Raw genomic sequence first — 23495 nt, 5'->3', positions numbered from 1 at the left:
CATTTTAAATTTCTCATCTTCCCATCTATTCCTTTCCTTTTTTTGAGGATAAAAAGACAAAATTCTTGAAACAAGTATAGAGAGATAGATATATGCCTCTCTTTATGAGTGAGTCTATGCATACACACAAATATATTATATATTTATATTGTTTATTCAAGTAAGACCATATTGTCTATGTTCAAAAATATGTCTCATTCTCCCTATTGAGTCCATAAATTCTCTTTAGGTCATAAGTAGGATCCTTCATAATAAGTGCTCTGGAACTATGATTGGTCATTGTATTGATCAAAGTTCAAAAGATCTTATTATAAGATACAAAAACATGCTCCAAATTTACAGGAATAACAGCCATTTCCCAAATGATAAATGGGTAAAGGATATGAACAAGCATTTCTGTAGGGATGAACACCAAACCATTAACAATCATATGATCCACATCTTTAATAATTAGAGAACTACAAAGAAAAGTACCTCTCAGATTCAGCTTATATCTGTCAGATTGGCAAAGTTGACAAAATCAAAGGAAATAAGACAGGCATATTAATGCACTGTTAGTGGAATTGTGAATTGGTCCAGCTATTCTGGTAAGCAATTTGGATCCATGCCTCCACAGTTTTTAAACTGTTTAATTATTTGGGGGGATTCCAATTTTACCAGGACTTATTGGAAACACGGTAATATGTGATGATCAAATATCTTAGCGATTGTTGCTTTTGGTTGTAGGATAACACCCATTCTCCCAGCTTCCTTCTTTGTCTCTCCAAAGAATATCTATGCAGCATCCTCCCATTTAGGTGCAAGTTCCTTTCCTTTTCTGATTTAGTTTATTCTCTGAATATTGAGATTGATGTAATCCCACAATATCAATACTTTAACAATAAATCAGAGTATAGTCACATTAAAGTTTATAAAATGATGTGATTTTTATAAGCCCTTTTCTCCATTTCCTCCCAGTTTATCACCATATTGAAGAAGAATGGGGTTGAGAGCCATTTTTTTTTTTTTGGTCATGGTAACCAATGAGACAAAGAAAAAAAATCCTTGAGAATTTAGCAAATAAGCTGTACTGGTATAAGAGGATTATTACAGACAATAGTTACTCACATCTGCCCAGACATGACATTCATCCATGAACATTTAAGAATGTTTTTTGCTAGATGTTACTATGCAAAATATATCTCCAGACTCCATGGAAACTTTCAAAACATGGAGACCGAAGGAAAGAAACTGGGACTAGTTGGAAGAGAATGAGTTATAGAGCATCTCTGTCTGCTGCAAAAGTTGTCTCAAGCCTACTTTTCAGTGAATCTATAAAGGCAGCTCTTGGCCCAGTGGATAGAGTTACAGGCCTGTAGTCAGGAAGTTAGGTAGTTTTTTAGTCATGTATGACTCTTCATGACCCCTTTTGAGTTTTCTCACAAAGATACTAGAAAGGTTTGCCATTTCCTTCTCCAGCTCCTTTTGCAAATGAGGAAACAGGCAAACAGGATTAAATGATTTGCCTAGGATCACGCATCTAGTAAGTGTCTGAAGCTAGATTCGAACTCAGAAAGGTGCATCTTCCTGAGTTCAAGACCAGCACTGTGTTCACTGCACCACCCTTTTCTCAGTTCTCCTTAGTCTTAGTGCCATCCTTCTGAGATTATCTTCCATTTGTCCTATATATTTCTTGTTTCTTCATAGCTGTTTGCATATTTCTTCTTCTCCTTGGGGACCAGACCATGTTTTTGCTTTGTTTGTATTCCCAGTACAGGTGCTTTAATAAAGAGCCTGTTGACTTGGCTGAGGCAAATACATTAACTGACTTGCCCAAGGCCATGTAGCAAGTAAGTGTCTGAGGTTTGATTTGAACTGGAATCTTTCTGACTCCAGACCCATTGCTCTCTCCATCGTGCCACCTGCTGCATGGAGTAAATACTGTATAATTCATTCTTTTAAAAATGGGTTTTGGGGGCAGCTAGGTAGTACAGTGGATAGATCACCGGCCCTGGAGTCAGGAGGACCTGAGTTCAAATGTGGCCTCAGATGATTGACACTTACTAGCTGTGAGACAGACCCTGGGCAAGTCACTTAATCCCAATTGCCTCACCAAAAAGAAAGAAAGAAAGAAAGAGAGAGAGAGAGAGAGAGAGAGAGAGAGAGAGAGAGAGAGAGAGAGAGAGAAGGAAAGAAATAAATAAAGGAAGAAAGGAAGAAAGAAAGAAAAAGGGAAAAAAGGATTTTTTTCCCCACAAGAAATATTTACTTTACAAGGTATAATCATAAATATACAGACTTACTCCTACAACATGAGACACATAATCCTCCTCCTCTCACCCATTTCACTACCCCTGTCTCTGTGGAGGGGAAGGGGATTAGGTTCACAGTCTAGATCTTTTCCTAGAGAGTACCATTCTAGTTGCAAATTCAAACCCCTCCTGGGACTGGAATCCCAGGTACCCTGGCTTCTCTGGTTTTCCAAGCTGGACTGGCTACACCATCTGCCTGAAATCGAGTCCCTAAGGTCATTTCCATGGTGCTAATTCCTCAGTCCAGTGGGGACTGCTGCTGACCCTTGTAATGGTGGACAGATGATATCTCATTTACATGAATGGGCCTGGGGTGGGGTGGGGTGGGGTGTTGTTTATGTTCTATGTAATGCATTTTTTTTTTTGCAGAGCAGTGAGGGTTAAGTGACTTGCCCAGGGTCACACAGCTAGTAAGTGTCAAGTGTCTGAGGCCAGATTTGAACTCAGGTACTCCTGAATCCAAGGCCAGTGCTTTATCCACTCTGCCACCTAGCTGCCCCTATGTAATTCATTTTTGAGAAATCACAACTCAGTGGATTAAGTTATTCTACCATTTATTTCTAAATGGAGAAGAACCAAAAGTGCTGAACAGGTTAATTATGAAATATAGCCTCAATTTATTGGGGCATGTAATCATGGATTGAGAATGAGAAGGAATCTTAGAGGCCAGCTAGTCAAACTCCCTTATTTTACAGATGAGTAAACTGAAGCTGGGCTAGCTAGATTACAGACAGACAGACAGACAGACAGACAGATAGATAGATTGATTGATTGATTGGTAGATAGATGATAGGTAGGTAGATAGACAGATGATAGATACTTAGATGATAGATGAGGGGTAGATAGATAAGTAGACAGACACACAGACAGACAGACAGAAGAAATGAAGAATCTGGAGTCAGGAAGACCTGAGTTCAAATCTGGTGTCAGACACTTACTGTGACCCTGGGCAAGTCACTTTACTCTGTTTACTTCAGTTTCCTCATCTGTAAAATGAACTGGAGAAGGAAATGGCAAACCCCTCCAGTATTTTTCCCAACAAAACCCCAAATGGGATCCCAGAGAGTTGCACATGACTGAACAACAACAAACTGAAGCCTAGATAGGTTATTTCTCTTGCCCAAGGTAATCCAGGTACTAAGCATCACTGGCAGGCAAGATTGAAATCCAATGCAGTAACAGTGTTCTTTCCATCTAATTCACAACCAGTGAAATATGTGACAGAATGTCAATATTCTTCATATAATCCTGTTTACTGAAATATGGCGCCTCTCTTTTAAAAATTTGATCTGTAATCACTGTGTAATACCAATTCAGTCCTTCTGTACATTCCTTAGGCAACTTTGGCCCCAGCTCCTGTGCTGGAAATTCCACTTTTTCAGAGAGGAAGCTCTGCAGCAAAGAGATCATATTACCACATTAGTCTTAAAATAAACAATGAACTCAGCACTACATTGTGCTATAGGATTTCTCAGATGATAAGTAATGTCTCTGATTCCTTTACGTACTAAATGTATGTACATTTCATTTGTTTCTATCTCACCTTGATTTTGAATATATCCCTTTTCCTTTTTCCTACTCAGGGAACCAGAGAGAAAGAAAGACAGAAACAGAGAGAGACAGAGACAGAGAGACATACAGAGAGAGAGAGACAGAAAGACAGATAGAGACACAGATGGACAGAGACAGAGAGAGAAGACAGAGAGAGACAGAGAAAGAGATACAGAGAGAAACAGAGGCAGAGAGACAGAGACAGAAAGAGAAAGAGTGACAGAGAGACAGATACAAAGAGACAGAGAGACAGACACAGAGATGCACAGACACAGAAACATACAGAGACAAACACAGACACAGAGACATACATAGAGAAGGAGACAGAGACATAGAGACATAGAGAGAGAAGGATAGGAAAGACAGAAAGAGATAGAGATAGACAGAGGAGAATAGAGAGACCAAGAGGGACAGAGACAGATAAAGACAGAGAGACAGAGAGGGATAGGGGGAGTGAGGGACAGAGACATAGAGATAGAAACAGATATAGAGAGGAACAGAGAGAGACAGAGACAAAGTAATAAAGACAGAGAAACCTATGAACCAGGTCAGGGTTCTATGTAAATTTCATGTTTATAGATGTAAAAACATAACTTTCCTATAACCCTAGATTCCTAGAAGTTTTCCAAGGATAGGGATCTAGAAATGGCATATAATTTTAGCTTCCCTCTGAAAGACTCAGTCACAAAGTATATATATGTCATCTTCTTGGGAGCAGGTACTGCTGTTTTTGTCTTTCCGTATTGGTTCACAGTAGGCACTTAATAGTGGATAGAACACCTGAGTCTGGAGTAACAAAGAGAATTCAAATCCAGCCTCAAACTATTGCTAGCTGTGTGACCCTGAGCCAGCAAGTCACTTAGCCTCTGTGACTCAGTTTCTTCGACCATAAAATAGGGGCAATAATAGCACCTTCCTCCCAGGGTTGTGAGGTTCCAACAAGATCTTTGTAAAGCGCTTACACAGTGCCTCGCACATCTTAGGTGTCTGATAAATGCTTTTTCGCCCTCCCCCTTTTTGTGGTTTCTTGGTTGACATGTGCCATATTGATCGCATGGTCTTTTCCCCTATAATTCTAGGCAGCACTGTCTGGATTATTGACCCTTAATTTAGTGTTCACACGAAGACCTCTGTAAAATACAACTTGGCGCAGATCTCCGCAGCGCCAACTACCCGCGGAATGCTTCTCTCCCCTAGAGGATTTCGTGCCTCTCGCTGCCCGTCTACAAATGTGGCAGCGAATACAAATACCATTCCTGGGGAAAGTGGCCTAGCCATGACTCCCGACGCTTGGGCTCTATGAAGCCATTCCACCTCCCGCTTAGCACCCCCAGGACCCGCACATCCTCGGCTCTCTTTCTGGGCCAAGGGATAGCTCCTTTCAGGAGGCTCCGTTCTCCTACTTTGGGTTAGACCCGGGCGCTCCCCGCTCGTGTAAGGGCGCGCTCCCGAGCCGGAGCCTGCGCCAGGAGGGCAGGCTGGCGGGCTGGCTGGCTGGCAGGCGGCCCCCCCCCCCGCCCTCTCCCCGAGGGGCGGGCTCTGCGCCTTTCTTCCTGAGTCAGGACATGGCACAAGGGACCGGGAATTTCCCGGACAGTGAGGTTTCCCGCTTCCGGCCCTGGACCCCAGTGTATAAAAGCAGCCGGCGGAGCAAGGAGAGCCACACAGCACCAAGGAGCCTTGGAACAGCCATCCCCAGCCTTCTCCTCTTCAGAACTCCAAGCACCAAACTCCGCCACCATGAGCCCTAGCCTCCGCCAGATGTCTTGTGTCTTCCTGCTGTGCCTGCTGTCCGGGCTCCTGACGCCCTCAGTCCGGCCAGTCAGCGGTAAGAGAGGAAGGGAAGCCTGCAGGGGTGGAGAGCTGCAGGGACTGGACGTTGTCTTTACAGCTGGCACTGCTGTTGCAGCTGCGCCCCAGCACACGTGGGGACGGGGACCTGGCGTCCCCCTGCGGAGATGGGTTGAGGAAGTCAGGTGGGGCTGGAGGAGAAGATAGGGACAGATATCTGGGGGCCGGGGGGTGAAGTGCTTGGCGCACACTTGCGATCCATAACCGTTATCTCTCTTTTCTCTGCATCAGGAGCGCCCCATGCCAATGAACTACGCTGCCAGTGTCTCCAAACCGTACAGGGCATCGCCTACAAGAACATCGCCAATCTGAAGGTGATCCCAGCCGGTCCTCAGTGCTCCAGCGTCGAAGTCATGTAAGTCTGGCTGAACCAACTTTCTGCGCCCAGCCCCTCTCTGTCCTCAAAAGTTCAGCCCTTTCGGGTCCTAGGAATCGAGTTCTCATGATTCTTCTCTTCTCCTCTGCAGAGTCACTCTGAAGAATGGAAAGGAATTTTGCCTTAACCCCGCGGCCCCCCAGGTTAAGAAAATTGTGGAGAAGGTGCTGAAAAGGTAACTATCACTTTGCCGTACCTACAAAGGTGCCCAGATTGTCTCCTCCCACATCACCCCCTTTAAAAGAGGTGAAGTCAGGATTTTTTGTCAGGGACGGAAAAGGTGTTTAAATCGATAGGTTCTATTGAACTTGATCCACTCTTTCCTTTCATAATTCCACGTTCAAATTCAAATTAATATTGTCATTGCATCTGATACCACAGTGATAGGCATTAGACCTATGATTTCATTGGTACCACGAACTTCCAGGGGATGAAACACCCTTTACCAATACAGGTGGGAACCTCTTGATCGTAGGATTTTAAAGGCTAGCCTAAAGCACTGAGGGGTCAAGTAATTTGTCAAGGGTCACATAACCAGCACAAGCCACAGGTGGGACATGAACTTAGATTTTCCTGACTTTAAGTTTAGCTTTTTATCCACTATGCCAAGCAGCCTACTTGCCAACCTATGAAATGTAATTGACAGGAGTCTGTTAAAAATCTACCCACCCTTTAAAAACCTACATTTTCTAAGATTCAAGACATCTGTTTAGGGGGGAAGCCTGCACAACTTCCTAGTGACTATAATTAACACAAAAACAAATAGGTTATTTGATGGATTTTCTTTGCTTTACTATGACTGTGTAGATCAAGCTGTAGTCAGGTTAGGTTTTTGCCCATATGCAGGATCTCAGGAAATGTCTCTAGTTATAGATTGTTGATTAAATATCAATTATTATTATTTTTTATAGCGGCGCCAACCAGTAACTTTAAAAGAGAAGATGGTCTCTTGCAATGCCCAAGCAACTCCATTTTGAGACCGTGGGTCCCAGAAGCCAGAAGAGTCCCAGGACTTTGCCAAGCATCTGTGATTTGTTTATTGCAGTGCTCTTATTTATTTTATTTGTTAGTTTTTAAAAGTGTGATTGAAACCAGTTGTTAACTTTACACTGATGTCTTCTCTTCACTTTTTACAAAACCAATTATTTGTTTTTCCTTCATGTGCTATGTATTTCATTTGAATGCAATATTTTCAAATTTGTTGAGAATCATTTATTTTGTATCTATTTAAAGTGGGCTATGATTTGTATGAAAAGCTCCCTTATGAATGTAGGAGCTGACCACAAATATTATTTATGATAATTATTTGACATTGTCTGTTAACTATGTATTTATATTGAAGTATTGAGAACTGTAATGTTCTAATTATCCCATAGACATTTAATGTCTTCTTTGTATGGCATACTGTCATGTTTAGTGTAAAAATACACAATGTTCTTTCTATTTATGTCCTAAAATCAGGAGATTTAAATATTTATTCCTAATAAATAACTACAAAGTATATCTATTCTTTGTATTTCTTTTATTGGTGGTGGGAAGAATGCGTACTAAATGGGTGGTTTTTATACTTTAAAGGGGAAAACTTATTCATGATATCATTTTTCTGTTCATTTAATAGCCTTCTTATTCCTGCAAATGTCAATCAGATTGCATTGCTTTTGCTGACTGGGGGTTGAAATACTGGCATGACACATCCATTCATTTTTTAAATAGGAAAGTAAATGACAGTAAGGCAAACTTTTCACTTGAATCCAAGTCATAAGTACCATAAATACAATATTTGACACCTACCATCACACATCAAGATTGAATACAGTAGACCAAATACAGAGGTTTGGACTGTGTATTGTTTGGTTTTGGTTTGGAACTTCCCATGCCAATTCAGATCATTTCTCATCTGAAAGAGTTATGTCAGATTCAGTGACTTGTTCATTGTCACTCAGCTAATATGTGCCAAAGGCATATTTGAACAAATATTTTCAAATTGTCTCTCTGATCAGACCATGTGGCCTCAACCATCAGTAAAGACAGGAATAAAGTACATGTTTAGACTCAACTCTGGTAAAAAAGACTCACCTTTATTCACAGAGAACTACTACTGAATTTATGTAAGCCTAGCATGTACCAGGAATTATATTAGGTCATAAAGATTTACTGAATGCATTAATTTTTTTTTCAAATCATGAGTGTAGTCTAGGGATTTATCTTCATGCTACAGCTTCCAATGGTACAAATTCACTTAACTTAAGCAATAGAAGCTATGAATCAAAATGGCAAGAAGCAACATCAACTTCCAAAAGAAGAAATAAATGGAAATGTATAAATAAAGGGAGTGCTAATATACCTTAAAACCGAAGGGAATGACAGATAACCTAGTTTAATACTGTTATTTTTTTATGAGATATTTTATTTTTTCCGTTACATGTAAAGATAGTTCTCAACTTTTGTTTATACATGCTTTACAATTTCAGATTTTTCTCCCTCCCTCCCCTCCCTCCCCCCTCCCCTAGACAGCAGGTAATCTGATATAGGTTATATCTATATATCTCTATACATATAGATATAGATATATATATACACACACATATATATATACACATAATAACATTAATCCTATTTCTGCATTAATCCTGTTACAAGAGAAAGAATCAGAGCAGTGATGCAAAACCTCAAAATAGAAAAAAACACAACAGCACCCAAAACAAAAGAAATAATATGGTTCAATCAGCATCTATACTCCACAGTTCTTACTTTCTTTTTTTTTCTTGGATTTGGAGATCTTCTTCTATCATGAGTTCCCTGGAACTCTTCTGTACCATTGCATTGGTGAGAAGAATATAGTCCATCACAGTAGGTCAACACTCAATGTTGATGATACTGTGTACAATGTTCTTCTGGTTCTGCTCATCTCACTCATCATCAGCTCATGTAAGACCCTCCAGGTTTCTCTGAACTCTTCCTGCTCATCATTTCTTACAGCACAATAGTATTCCATTGTATTCATATACCACAACTTGTCCAGCCATTCCCCAATTGATGGGCACCCCCTCAACTTCCAATTCCTTGCTACCATGTAAAGAGCAGCTATAAATATTTTTGTACATGTGGGTCCCTTTCCCCCTTCCATGATTTCTTTGGGCAAAAGACCTAAAAGTGGGATTGCTGGGTCAAAGGGTACGCACAGCTTTATTGCCCTTTGGGCATAATTCCAAATTGCTCTCCAGAATGGTTGGATCAGCTCACAGCTCCACCAACAATGCATTAGTGTTCCAATTTTCCCACAGCCTCTCCATCATTTATTATCTTCCTTTTTTGTCATTTTAGCCAATCTGATAGGTGTCAGGTGGTACCTCAGAGTTGTTTTAATTTGCATCTCTCTAATCATTAGAGATTTAGAGCATTTTTTCATATGGGAATAGATAGCTTTGGTTTCTTCATCAGAAAACTGCCTGTTCATATCCTTTGACCATTTCTCAATTGGGGGATGACTTGGATTCTTATAAATTTGATTTAATTCCCTATATATTTTAGAGATGAGGCCTTTATCAGAAGCACTGGCCTCAAAAATTGTTTCCCAGCTTTCTGCCTCCCTTCTAATTTTGGATGCATTGCTTCTGTTTGTACAAAAATTTTTTAATTTAATATAATCAAAATCATCCACTTTGCATTTTATAATATACTCTATCTCATGTTTGGTCAAAAACTGTTCTCCTTTCCAAAGATCTGATAGGTACACTATTCCTTTCTCTCCTAATTTACCTATGGTATCACCTCTTATGTCTAAATCATGTATCCATTTTGACCTTATTTTAGTATAAGGTGTAAGATGTTGGTCTAAGCCTAATTTCTGCCATACTATCTTCCAGTTTTCCCAGCAGTTTTTGTCAAATACTGAGTTCCTATCCCAGAAGCTGGAGTCTTTGGGTTTATCAAACACTACATTACTAGTGTCATTTACTACTGCATTTCCTGAGCCTAGCCTATTCCATTGATCTACCACTCTATTTTTTAGCCAGTACCAGATAGTTTTGATGACTGCCGCTTTATAGTAAAGCTCCAGGTTTGGTACCACTAACCCACCTTCCTGTGAATTTTTTTTCATTATTTCCCTGGATATTCTTGATTTTTTGTTTTTCCAGATGAATTTTGTTATTATTTTTTCTAGCTGTATAAAATAATTTTTAGGTAGCCTGATTGGTATGGCACTGAATAAGTAAATTAATTTAGGCAGTATTGTCATTTTTACTATATTAGCTCTGCCTATCCATGAGCAATTGATATCTTTCCAATTATTTAGATCTGATTTGATTTGTGTGAAGAGTGTTTGGTAGTTGTGTTCATAGAGTTCCTGGGTTTGTCTTGGCAAGTAGACTTCCAAGTATTTTATATTACCTACCATTACTTTAAATGGAACTTCTCTTTCTATCTCTTGCTGCTGGACCTTGTTGGTCATGTATAGAAATGCTGATGATTTATGTGGATTTATTTTATATCCTGCTACTTTGCTAAAGTTGTTAATTGTTTCAAGTAATTTTTGACTTGATTCTCGAGGATTCCTTAAGTATACCATCATATCATCTGCAAAGAGTGATAGTTTTGTTTCCTCCTTGCCTATTCTAATTCCTTTAATTCCTTTCTCTTCTCTGATTGCTAAAGCTAACATTTCTAGGACAATATTAAATAATAGGGGTGATAATGGACATCCCTGTTTCACCCCTGATCTTATTGGGAAGGCCTCTAATTTATCTCCATTGCATATAATACTTGCTGATGGCTTTAGGTAGATACTGTTTATTATTCTAAGGAAAGCTCCCCCTTTTCCTAAACTCTCTAGTGTTTTTATTAGGAATGGGTGCTGTACTTTGTCAAAAGCTTTCTCTGCATCTATTGAGATAATCATATGATTTTGGTTGGTTTTCTTATTGATGTGGTTGATTATGTTAATAGTTTTCCTAATCTTGAACCAGCCCTGCATTCCTGGTATAAATCCCACCTGGTCATAGTGTATTATCCTGGTGATCACTTGCTGTAATCTCCTTGCTAATATCTTATTTAAGATTTTAGCATCAATATTCATTAGGGAAATTGGTCTATAATTTTCTTTCTCTGTTTTTGCTTTGCCTGGTTTTGGTATCACCACCATATTTGTGTCATAAAACGAATTTGGTAGAACTCCTTCTTCACCTATTTTTCCAAATAATTTGTATAATATTGGAATTAATTGTTCTTTAAATGTTTGGTAAAATTCACCCGTAAACCCATCTGGCCCTGGGGATTTTTTCTTAGGGAGTTCATTAATAGCTTGTTCAATTTCTTTTTCTAATATGGGTTTATTTAAGGATTTTATTTCCTCTTCAGTTAACCTGGGCAGTTTGTATCTTTGTAAATATTCATCCATTTCATCTAGATTGTCAAATTTATTGGCATACAGTTGGGCAAAATATTTCCTAATTATTGCTTTAATTTCCACTTCATTGGTGGTAACATCACCCTTTTCATTTTTGATACTGGTAATTTGGTTTTCTTCTTTCTTTTTTTTAATCAAATTAACCAGTATTTTATCTATTTTATTGGTTTTTTCATAAAACCAACTCTTAGTTTTATTGATTAATTCTATAGTTTTTTTGCTTTCAATCTTATTGATTTCTCCTTTAATTTTCAGGATCTCTAATTTAGTGTCTAATTGGGGATTTCTAATTTGTTCTTTTTCTAGCTTTTTAAGTTGCATGCCCAATTCATTAATCTCCTCTTTCTCTTTCTTATTCATGTAAGCATTTAGAGCTATAAATTTTCCCCTAAGCACTGCTTTGGCTGCATCCCATAGATTTTGGTATGTTGTCTCATTATTGTCATTCTCTTGGATAAAGTTATTGATTGTTTCTATGATTTCTTGTTTGGCCCATTCATTCTTTAGAATGAAATTATTTAGTTTCCAATTGATTTTCATTCTACTTTTCCCTGGCTCTTTCTTACATGTAATTTTTATTGCATCATGATCTGAGAAGGATGCATTTACTATTTCTGCCTTTCTACATTTGACTATGATGTTTTTGTGCCCTAATACATGGTCAATTTTTGAAAATGTGCCATGTACTGCTGAGAAAAAGGTATATTCCTTTCTATCCCCATTCAATTTTCTCCAGACATCTATCATGTCTAACTTTTCTAGTAATCTATTCACCTCTTTCACTTCTTTCTTATTTATTTTTTGGCTAGATTTATCTAATTCTGAGAGGGGGAGATTCAGATCCCCCACTAGTATAGTATTACTATCTAATTCCTCTTGTAACTCATTTAACTTCTCCTCTAAGAACTTGGATGCTATACCACTTGGCGCATACATATTCAATATTGATATTACTTCATTATCTATAGTACCTTTAAGTAAGATGTAATTTCCTTCCTTATCTCTTTTAATGAGATCTATTTTTGCCTGCACTTTGTCTGAGATAAGGATTGCTACCCCTGCCTTTTTGACTTTAGCTGAGGCATAATATATTCTGCTCCAGCCTTTTACCTTTACTCTGTGTGTATCTCTCTGCTTCAAATGTGTTTCTTGTAAACAGCATATTGTAGGGTTCTGGTTTTTAATCCACTCTGCAATTCGCTTCCGTTTTATAGCAGAGTTCATCCCATTCACATTCACAGTTATTATTACTGACTGTCTATTCCCCTCCATTCTATTTACCCCCTTTGTACTTTTCCCCCCTTCTTTCACCCTATTCCTCCTCACCGACGTTTTACTTCTTACCCCTGCCTCCCCCAATCTTCCCTCCCTTTTTATCACCCCCCTCTCTTTTCTTTACCCTTTTCTCCCTTGCTTTTGTCCTCCCTTCTATCAGTCCCCCCCTTTCCCTTCCCCTTTTGTTTCCCTAAAGAATGAGTTAAGTTTCTTTATCCCAATGAACGTATATGTTATTCCCTCTTTGAGTCAAATCTAATGAGAATAGGGTTGAAACCATGTTCCCCCCTCCTTTCTTTCCCTCTATTATAATAGGTTTTTTTCCACCTCTTCATATGATATAATTCATCCAATTCCACCTCCCCTTTCCTCTCCTCCCCATAGACTCCCTTTTTATCCCCTTAATTCTTTTGTATCATCACATCAAAGACAATTTATATTTATACCCTCTATATAAAGTCCTTCTCTCTGCCCAAATACATTTATAGTTCTTAAGGGTTATGAGTATTATATCCCTGTGTAGGGATATAAACAGTTTAACCTAATAGGGTAACTTTTTTTTCCCCCTCTGTTTACCTTTTTAAACTTCTCTTGAGTCTTGTATGTTGAGATCAAATTTTCTATTCAGTTCTGGTCTTTTCACCAGGAAAGATTGAAAGTCCCCAATGTCATTAAATGTCCATCTTTTCCCCTGAAAGAAAATGCACATTTTTGCTGGGTAATAGATTCTCGGCTGCAATCCAATCTCCTTTGCCTTCCGGAATATCATATTCCAAGCTTTGCGGTCCTTTAATGTTGAAGCTGCCAGGTCCTGAGCAATCCTGACTGTGGCTCCATGATATTTAAATTGCTTCTTTCTGGCTGCTTGGAGTATTTTCTCCTTCACCTGATAATTCTGGAATTTGGCTACAATATTCCTTGGAGTTTTCCTTTTGGGGTCTCTTTCAGGAGATGATCGATGGATTCTTTCAATGATGATTTTATCCTCTGATTCTATGATATCAGGGCAGTTCTCCTTAATAATTTCCTGGAATATGGTATCTAGATTCTTTTTCTGGTCATGGCTTTCAGGCAGTCCAATGATTCTCAAATTGTCTCTCCTCGATCTGTTTTCCAGATCAGTTGTCTTTCCAATGAGGTATTTCACATTTTCTTCTATTTTTTCATTTTTTTTATTCTGCTTGACTGATTCTTGGTGTCTCATGGATTCCTTTTCTTCCAACTGTCCCACTTTAATTTTTAAGGCATTGTTTTCTTCAGTGAGATTATGCACCTTTTTTTCCATTTGGCTAAGTGAATTTTTTAAGGTATTGTTTTCTTCAGTGAGATTATGTACCTTTTTTTCCATTTGGCTAAGTGAATTTTTTAAGGTATTGTTTTCTTCAGTGAGATTATGCAGCTTTTTTTCCATTTGGCCAAATGAATTTTTTAAGGCTTTGTTTTCTTCAGCTTCCTTTTCCAAGCTGCTGATTCTTTTTTCATAGTTTTTTTGTTTTGCTTTCATTTCTCTCCCCATTTTTTCTTCTACCTCTTGCAATTGATTTTTAAAATCCTTTTTGAGCTCTTCCAGGAAGGCTTTTTGTTCTTGCGACCAATTCACCTTCCCTTGTGAGGCTTTAGATGTAGACAATTTGAGGCTATTGTCCTCATCTGAGTTTGTGTTGGCTTCTTCCCTATTGATACAGAAGCTCTCAATGGAGAGGGCTCTTTTTTGCTTCTTACTCATTATTGCAGCTTATTTATTTATTCTTTAAGTTGAGGTCTGCTCTGGGGGCACCAGGGTCCCTGTTTTGGGCTTCTTGTGCAGGTGTATAGGTGCTGTGTGACCGGGCTTTTACTCTGAGGCCTTTATGGTGTGTGGAGATCCCCCGCCCTGCACTTCCTGTATGATTGTGCTCGGCCAGCCAGGCGCCAGACCCCGGCGTCTGATCCCGTCGTTCGTGGCCCTCTCGGCCGGTGCAGGTAAGTTTTTCCACTGTCCTTCTTGGCCACCAGATTTTTGAACCAGGTTCCGGGAGCCTCAGTTGTTCGGCTGTGGCCCGCAGCTCCTGCTGACTTGCCCCGACCCCCTCGGCGCTGGGTTGCTGCCCTGCGCTGGGCCTCCCTTTTGCCCGAGTCAGACCGACCTTTTCCTGAAGTCTTCTATATTATCTCTGGTTGGAGGACTGTGTCTCTCTGTCTCTTTGCAGGTTCTGTAGTTTCAGAATCCGTCCAGAGGCTTGATTTAATGTTCGTTTTGAGGGAACAGAAGGAGAGCTCAGGCAGCTTGCTGCTTCCTCTCCGCCATCTAATACTGTTATTTTACAGATAAGGAAATTGAGGCACAGAAAATTGAGATGTTTTGTCTAAACCCACAGATTTTCTCATTTCTAGTCCTTTTCTAATCTTCTCTCTCTCTCTCACCAATTACAATATATGGCCTCTTTCATAAGTGGTCTGTTTCTTCTTTTTTTAATGTATATCTTTATTTTATTTATTTATTTGTGAGGCAATTAGGGGTTACATAACTTGCCCAGGGTCACACAGCTAGTAAGTGTCGAGAGTCTGAGGTCGCATTTGAACTCAGGTCCTCCTGACTCCAGGGCTGGTGCTTTATCCACTGTGCCCCCTAGTTGCCCCCAGTGTTCTGTTTCTAATGTTTAGCTCCCTATGAGCAGCCAGGTGGTACAGTGAATAAAGCACTGGCCCTGGATTCAGGAGGACCTGAGTTCAAATCCAGCAGCAGACACTTGACACTTACTAGCTGTGTGACCTTGGGCAAGTCACTTAACCCTCATTGCTCCACCACCCCAAAAAAAGATTCTTCCTTTACGCCAAAAAAAAAATGTTATCTCCCCAAATCAAGAGGCACTATACAAGTTCTTCCTTTTCAGTGATGACTAGAGGGAACCTTCCTCCAAAGTTATCCCAGCAGTCTCTCTCAAACTTACCCTGTGGATGGCTATACAACATAACCCTGTTATATAGGAAGGGGAAGAGGAGAGGTAAGACACCTTTGTCCCATCAGAGAAAGGCAAATTCTAATCCTTCTCTGTATACTAGTTTCCTTTACATTTTTCTGGCATACAAAAGCTAAAAGGTAAAAGATGGACCCTGGCCCTGGCGATAATATCTCCTTCTTCCCTTGATGCTCTGGGATGTAACAAAAAAACCTAGTCTGGATAGTTCTCTTGGTTGGAACAATTAGCCTCTGAATTCAAGATAATGTTTTACTTTTGTATCAAATCCACAAGCATTATTTATTAAATGCCTACTGTGTGCCAACCACTGTCCTAAATTATGAGGATATTTAAAAAAGGCAAAAAACAGTCCCTGCTCTCAAGGAGCTCACTGTCTAATGGAGAAAGGACAAGATGAAAATAACCATGCACAAACTATATGTAGAAGAAATTTAAAATAATCACAAAGGGAAGACAGAATTAAGAGGGATTAGAAAAGACTTTCTATAAAAAGTTTTAAAAGTTAATTGGGGAGAAGCTAGGTGGCACTGTGGATAAAGCCCTGGCCCAGGATTCAGGAGGACCTGAGTTCAAATCTGGCCTCAGACACTTGACACTTACTAGCTGTGTGACCCTGGGCAAGTCACTTAACCCTCATTGTCCCACCAAAAAAAAAAAGTTAATTGGGACCTAAAGGAAGTCAGAGGGTGGAGATGAGGAAGGAAAGAATTTCAGGCATTGAACCAATGAAAATGTCTAGAGTAAAGAAATGCAAGTTTGTGTGTGTGTATGTGTGTTTATATGGGAAAGCAAAGAGGCTATTGTCACTATATCTCAGAGCACGTGGGGTAGAATAACATATCAGAAGACATGAAAGATAAGGAAGAGTCATCCATCAATTTTTCTTTGACCTCTTGTTTTAAGCCCAGTCATCCATCTTGCCAAAAGATTTTATAGTACCCACACCATCCATTGCCACTACCAGAAAAAGAAAGTCAAAGCACTTCCTCCATTGTGAATCAGCAGCAGCATTTTCATGGAGAAAAGATGACACACCATCCATCACTAGACTCATTAAACTTTAACGTCAAAAGGCATTTTCTAACCTAATTCTTTTATTTTACAAGGGAAGGAACAGAAGTGAAGAAAAGATAAATGAACTGCCAAATGTTTTAGCACCATAGAATGATAGGGGTGGGAGGAAACTTAGAGATCACCTGTTCCAAACCTTTATTTTATAGATGTGGAAACTGAAACACAGAATTTGCCTTGGGCCATGGGTAGTGTATGCCATTTGGGAATAGAGCCCGGTTCTCTTGATCTCCACCTCTTCTGGGATCTTTCTATTGCCCCAGGGAAGAAGTGGCAGAACTATTCTTAAAATACATCTTCCTCTTGAGGTGGGGAGGGACTTGCAGCAAAGTGTATTAGGAAAAAAAATGAAGTTTCCCAGGCAGCTGCTCCCTTTATTTAGTAAGGAAAGCATTCACTCCGCTTTGAGTACCACTCTGCCATGAGAGGGAGTAAAGACAATTATTCCTGATCCAAAACAATTTCAAAGAACTCATGATAGAAAATGTTCTCCACATCCAGAAAAAAGAACTGTGGATTCTGAACTCGGATTGAACCATACTATTTCTACTTTGGGGCTGGTTTTTTTCCCCCTTCTTTTTTGAGGTTTTCCCCTTGTGCTCTGATTCTTCTTTCACAATACGACTTGGGGAGGGGGGAGGGAAGGGAGGTTAGGAGAAAAATTTGGAGCTAAAAATCCTATGAAAACGAATGTTGAAAACTATCCTTATGGGGCAGCTTGGTGGTGCAGTGAATAGAGGACTGGCCCTGGATTCAGAAGGACCTGAGTTCAAATCCGACTTCAGACACTTGACACTTACTAGCTGAGTGACCCTGGCCAAGTCACTTAACCCCCATTGCCTCACCAACCCCCCCCCAAAAAAAAACAAAACAAAGAAAACTATCCTTACATGTAACTGGAAAATAATAAAATACATTTTTGGAAAATACTTTTATAAAATTTAACAAAAAGACTAATGTTCCCTGGAATCACAGACTTATGTAATCATAGATTATAAAAATGAGAAAGGATCTTGGAGGTTACTTTGTTCAACTTCCTCATTTGAGAGCTTGAGTCCAAGAAGTTAAATAACCTGTTGAGGGTTCTACAATGAGTGAGGGAAAGAACTGAAGCTTGAAGACAGGCCTTTTGACAACAGGTCCAGGCTCTTTTTCAATCACATAGGAGCCTCAGATGATTTATATTATATTATAATACATATTACATTATGGTTTTCATTATAAAGGCCTATTCCTGGCACTGCCATTGAACTTGCCACATTTATTTCAGTCTCCCTCATAAGTTTTTGTTTTGTACTTGAGATTAGGCCTGCCTCTCTCACCAGGTCTGGGGGCATAATCACCATTCACAGGCTATTATGGATTCTAATTGGCTTTAACCAATTTTAACTTGTTCCATTTTTCCAACCTGGGTCAGTTTTCCTCTGCTTAGGCAGCTTGGTGGCCCTCCATCCTTGGAAACTCACTACTTACATGCTGGTCTTTGTGAGAGATAATAAAGTCAGTTCCATGTCCTCACAAAGTCCAGTACCTAAATGGTGTGTTTCCACTGACGGAGGACCATGCCAAGTGGTCAAAGAGTTTTTGACAAGTGACTAATAACACTCAAAAGAGCACAATTTAATTGCATAGACACTAAAGTGTGTTTGGAATCACATAATTGATCACCACACACTTGAGATTAGAAATCAGACCTCCAGATTTCTCTTACCATTATCTCAGCATTCTTAAATGACTTACTCTAAGGGCACAAAATGAAAGACTGGACTCTTCAGTGTGTGTGCACGGGGTGGAAAATGTTGGCGATTAAAACTTTACCTAAATTGTGCTGACTCAACAAACTCCACAGTGTGTTTCCTTCCTGTTTTCCCATTCTCAATATGATTATCCACATGAAACCAAGTTAAAATGAAAGTTAATTATAGCTTTGAAAAAAGAGATAAATATCATAAGGTGTTTCTGTACTTAGATACTGGGGGTCTGTCTTTCAATCTCTTCTTTTCAAATTTTTTAGGAGACAGACGAACCCTGAGGACTGCCCAAGGAAAAATTTTCATCAGGACATTTGAAGCAGTATTGTCTGAGCGCAAGCTCAAGCAACAAGAGGGAGAAGCAAGCTGGAAGTATGTAGACGGCCCAAGTGTGGTGAGTGGCAGGAATTCAGCGGAGAAGACTCCAAGTTAAGGCACAGTGTTTAAACTCTAGGAAATCAATTGGCCGGTAGTTTGAGAGTAGCGCCATCTAGGGTTAAAATTATATATCATATGTCCTTGAAGATTGAGTAATAATGGATAGCATTTCTTTATGGTTGCAGAAAATTGGATGTGGACAAAGTGAGAACCACTGTTGCAGCTCTGATATCTAATTACATAGGTAGCCTGTAGCACTGCTTTGGGTGGGTTTTTCCTCTGGGTTACCTCCCTCAATCCCCTTTTTCTCTTTTCTTTTCATTTACCTCTCCTCATTTCTTCCCTCTCCCTCTCCCTCTCCCTCTCTCCCTCTCTTCTCCTCCTTCCTCATCCTTTTCTCTTTTAAATTTTGCTTCTAAACAGCTTAATGACCCTGGATTTTTTTTGTTCAGACAATTCTGAATGTTATTTTACTAGTTTTATTATTTTCCTGGTAGATTATTTTGGGGGGATTGTTGTTCCTGATTTCAAGTTTGAAAAGTTTCTTTGTTCTTCCACTTTAATTTGTCCCCAGGCAAATTAAAATCCCATAGAGATTTTATTCATTACAAACCCCTATATATCGGTACAAAAGTACTTTATGATTTTTATCTCTTCTTTCAGAGATAGGATAGCTAATGCTCCTTTTAACCTGGTCAAATTCCTGAGATATTTTAAGTTTTTGTTCCCCTGTGGGAGTTTTCTCTTTCATAGGATTACAAACACATTATGCTTTTAACTGCCATTGATTGGAAATGCATTAAGATATGGGTCGATGGGGCAGCTAGGTGGCACAGTGGATAGAGCACCAGCCCTGGATTCAGGAGGACCTGAATTCAAATTTGGCCTCAGACACTTGACACTAGCTAGCTATGTAACCCTAGGCAAGTCAGTTAACCCTCATTGCCGCCCCCCCACACACACACACACAAAAGATATGGGTTAATGATAAAGTGCTGCTCATTTGCACATAATGTTATAATGTGGACTTATTCCACATTGCTTTATCTATTCATAGACCAATTGTTGGTGTATGTTGTACTGTTATTGATTATTGCATGGATCTGGGTGTGTGTTGCTTTCCATTCATTCCAGCAGTTTCATGCCCTATCTTTCATAATCTTTGTTGACTAAAGTCAGACCCCAGCAAAGACAAATGCAGAATTGAAGCAGCATTCTTTTTTCTTTTAATTGCATATTGAATTTAAGGGAGAAATCATCGTAGAGAAGGAGCTCATCTTCCTGATCACCAGCAGCAACAACTACCACCAAGAGGCAGAGAGGCACAGGGCCCACTGAGAGGCAGTTACTCCCAGTAGGTGACCAGTCCTGCTTTCGACTCAGCCCTTCCAGCCATCATCTGGGGAAATCAACTGGAGAAAGGGCCATCCATCCATAGCAACTCATTAGCCAACTGCAACTCTGAGGGTAGGTGAGCCAGCCTAGCTTCAGCTAGCATGGCGCCCTGAGGGAGAGAAAGGAGGCAGCCTGTGTTAGGTAAGTCAAACCACCACCACTACCTTGATCACTATCTCCCCTCAGGCCCTGAGCCCCGGGAATTGTGATATTAAATAATGACATTAAAGATGAGGCACAACCATCTATCTGCTTGGCTGCTTCATCCTAAGGACTCTGGGACCTTTCCATCTGAGGTCCGGCTGAAACTCTGCGTGTGGTGTCTTCATTAGAATTTGAGCTCCTTGAGGGGCAGGACTGTCTGATTTTGCTGCTTGTGTCCCCAGTGTTTGGCACAGTGTTCTATGCACAGTAAATGTGTAATAAGTGCCTTATCCACTCATTTTTTCAACTATTTCATTTTTTATTTTATTTGCTTCATGGTGTTTTTTCATGTTTGACACTTTGCTTTAACATTATTGATTTGTTCTATATAGTTTTTTTAAACTAATATTCTAATGAGACAGGTGGTACAGTGGATAGAGTGCTGAGTCTGGAGTTGGAAAAACCTAAATTCAAATGTGACCTCAGACACTTACTAGCTCTGTGACCCTGGGGAAGTCACTTAACCTCTGTTTGCTTCGGTTCCCTCATCTGTAAAATGGGGATAATAATTGCACCTACCTCTTAGGGTTGTTGTGGGGATCAAATGAGTCATGTGTTGGCTTTTGTGCCTAGGACTGAGAAGAACCTCGGTTCAGACGAAAGAGAGGACAGGCTCCCCTAAATGGGCCCTGAAGTTAGTAGAACCTAGGCCATGGTCTTTCAGAACAGCAGCAGGAGACAGAGCTGGCCTCTGATAAGTCATTGTGCAGGGAGACAAGACATAGGACACTGAAATAGGCCTGAAGCCAGTGTTTCTTCCACAGCAGAAGAGAGGGTATCAGGGTGGCACCCAGACAGCCCTTATCTGAGGGACCATTAGAGAGACCAAAGACCAGGATGGTCTGCAAGATCCCATTGGCACCTGTCACAGCCACAGTGGGAGGCAGAGACTATGCAATGAGAAAGAGAGAGCAGGGCCGAGGACAGCACATGTATTGGGCTACTGGGTGACTCAGGGATCATGGCAGAGAGGGGAATATGATGCCACCTCCCCTAACTAGGATTCTGACTTCAGAGGGGATGGAACTAAGCAGGGTCTGATCAACACTTCCAAGAGTTTGAGGGAGAGAAGAGCCTAGCCTTAGCACCAACTACACATCTAGAAACTGAGGCTGGGAATGAGAGGAAAAAACAATATTAAAATGTAATGAAGGAGGGGGCAGGTAGGTGGCACAGTGGATAAATCACTGGCCCTGGATTCAGGAAGACCTGAGTTCAAATCCGGCCTCAGACACTTTACACTTACTAGCTGTGTGACCTTGGGCAAGTCACTTAACCCTCATCACCCTGCCATAAATAAATAAATAAATGTAATGAAGGAATACTATGGATTAAGGTAAGCATTAAGAAGGGGAGTAACTCTTCAATAAATATACATATAGCCTCTTTGGTGACTGGGAAAGCATGAGAGCATGGTCTTTTATCCAGAACCTGGGCAAGCATGCCATCATGAAACTGGCATTCAATGCTGAGGAACTTCTCTGAGCAACCATCATCTTCCACAGGCCTTCATTGACTGACAGTATCAAAGCCCTTCATCAGGTCTTCCTCCAGTCAGTATCACACCACCCATATGTGAAACCATTGGTCACAGTAAATGAAGAAATTGGGAATGCTGTGGATAAGTTCACTTACCTTGGCAGTACACTCTTCAGGGCTATACACAGCAATGAGGAGGTTGATACATGGATTGCCAAGAGCTATCTTAGCATTTGGGAGGCTCCAAAAGAAAGTGTGGGAGAGAAGTATTCGGTTCCATAGCAAACTGAAGGTCTGCCAATCTGTCATGATGACTACATTGTTGTATGCCTGTGAAACCCAGACAGCCTATTAGGGCCATGCCAGAAAACTGAACCACTTCTACTTCAGTTGTCTCAGGAAGATCCTGAAGATTATGTGGAAAATAAGGTCCTCTCTAGAGCTGAATTGCCAAGTATTCAAACTCTATTGCAGAGAGTTCAACTCCAATGGGCTGGCAACATAGCCCATTGCCAAATGAACCCTCCCCCAAAAGACTATTTTACTGAGAACTCACATATAGTAAATGTTCTCATGATACTCAGAAGAAATGGTATAAGAACACTCTTAAGGTATCTCTGAAAAACTTTAGTATTGACTGAGACATTAGAAACACAGGCAGAGGACTGTCCAGAATGACATTCCCATATCAAAGAAGGCACTATACTCCTTGAGCAAAGCAGAATCATAAAGGCACAAAGGAAATGTGAGCTATACAATTCTGGGGCAATTTCCACTATAATGTTCTCTCTCTCTCTCTCTCTCTCTGTCTCTCTCTCTCTCTCTCTCTGTCTCTCTCTCTCCAGGCAATGAGGGCTAAGTGATTTGCCCAGGGTCACACAGCTAGTAAATGTCAAGTATCTGAGGTCATATTTGAACTCAGGTCCTCCTGAATCCAGGGCCGGTGCTTTATCCACTGTACCACCTAGCTGCCCCCTATAATGTTCTAATGGACTACTTGTGCCCAATCTGTGGTAAAACTTGTACTGGTCTAATTAGCCACAGCTGACTCCAACACTGTGCTATCATTGGTCTTCTTCAAAATGAAGGATGAATAACAACAGAGAGCCTCTGATAGAAAAAAAAAAAGAATAGGTTGTCCAACAAGGACTCCAAGATTAACTGGAAGAAATGAAATTAGGGCTCTCGAGGGGGGAAATAGAAAGAGAATAAGTATTTTGGAAGATTAAGTGTAAAATTTTATCGAAGTCATGGTATCCAATTAAAATAGAATGGATTGAACAAAATCCAAAGATTGTTTTTAAAGACTACAACTAATAACAAGTGACCTAGAAAACACATTGAATAGAGATCATTTAAGAATGGCTGTTCTATCTCTCAAAAATGATGAGCAAACAAAAAAATTTGGACATCATATTTTTAAAAAATCATAAAAGAAAACTTCCCAGATCTAAAGGAACTAGAGGCTCAAGTGAACTTAGAAAAATCTATTGGGGTGTGTGTGTG

At 40.0% G+C, this 23495-nt stretch overlaps 1 protein-coding gene across 1 annotated transcript; it reads left to right on the top strand.

Annotated features, from left to right (window-relative positions):
• Positions 1-4807: 4807 nt before the first annotated feature.
• On the top strand, positions 4808-7527 carry LOC122730631 (permeability factor 2-like). The gene is made up of 4 exons (XM_043969816.1): positions 4808-5670; positions 5925-6048; positions 6161-6244; positions 6981-7527. Exons 1-4 carry the CDS (start codon positions 5583-5585, stop codon positions 6994-6996), a joined length of 312 nt encoding a protein of 103 aa, XP_043825751.1. The 5' UTR covers positions 4808-5582; the 3' UTR covers positions 6997-7527.
• Positions 7528-23495: the final 15968 nt, after the last annotated feature.

Source organism: Dromiciops gliroides, chromosome 6, assembly GCF_019393635.1.
Source record: "Dromiciops gliroides isolate mDroGli1 chromosome 6, mDroGli1.pri, whole genome shotgun sequence".
In the NCBI taxonomy this organism is placed as follows: domain Eukaryota; kingdom Metazoa; phylum Chordata; class Mammalia; order Microbiotheria; family Microbiotheriidae; genus Dromiciops; species Dromiciops gliroides.
This window is presented reverse-complemented; position numbering and strand designations above follow the sequence as displayed.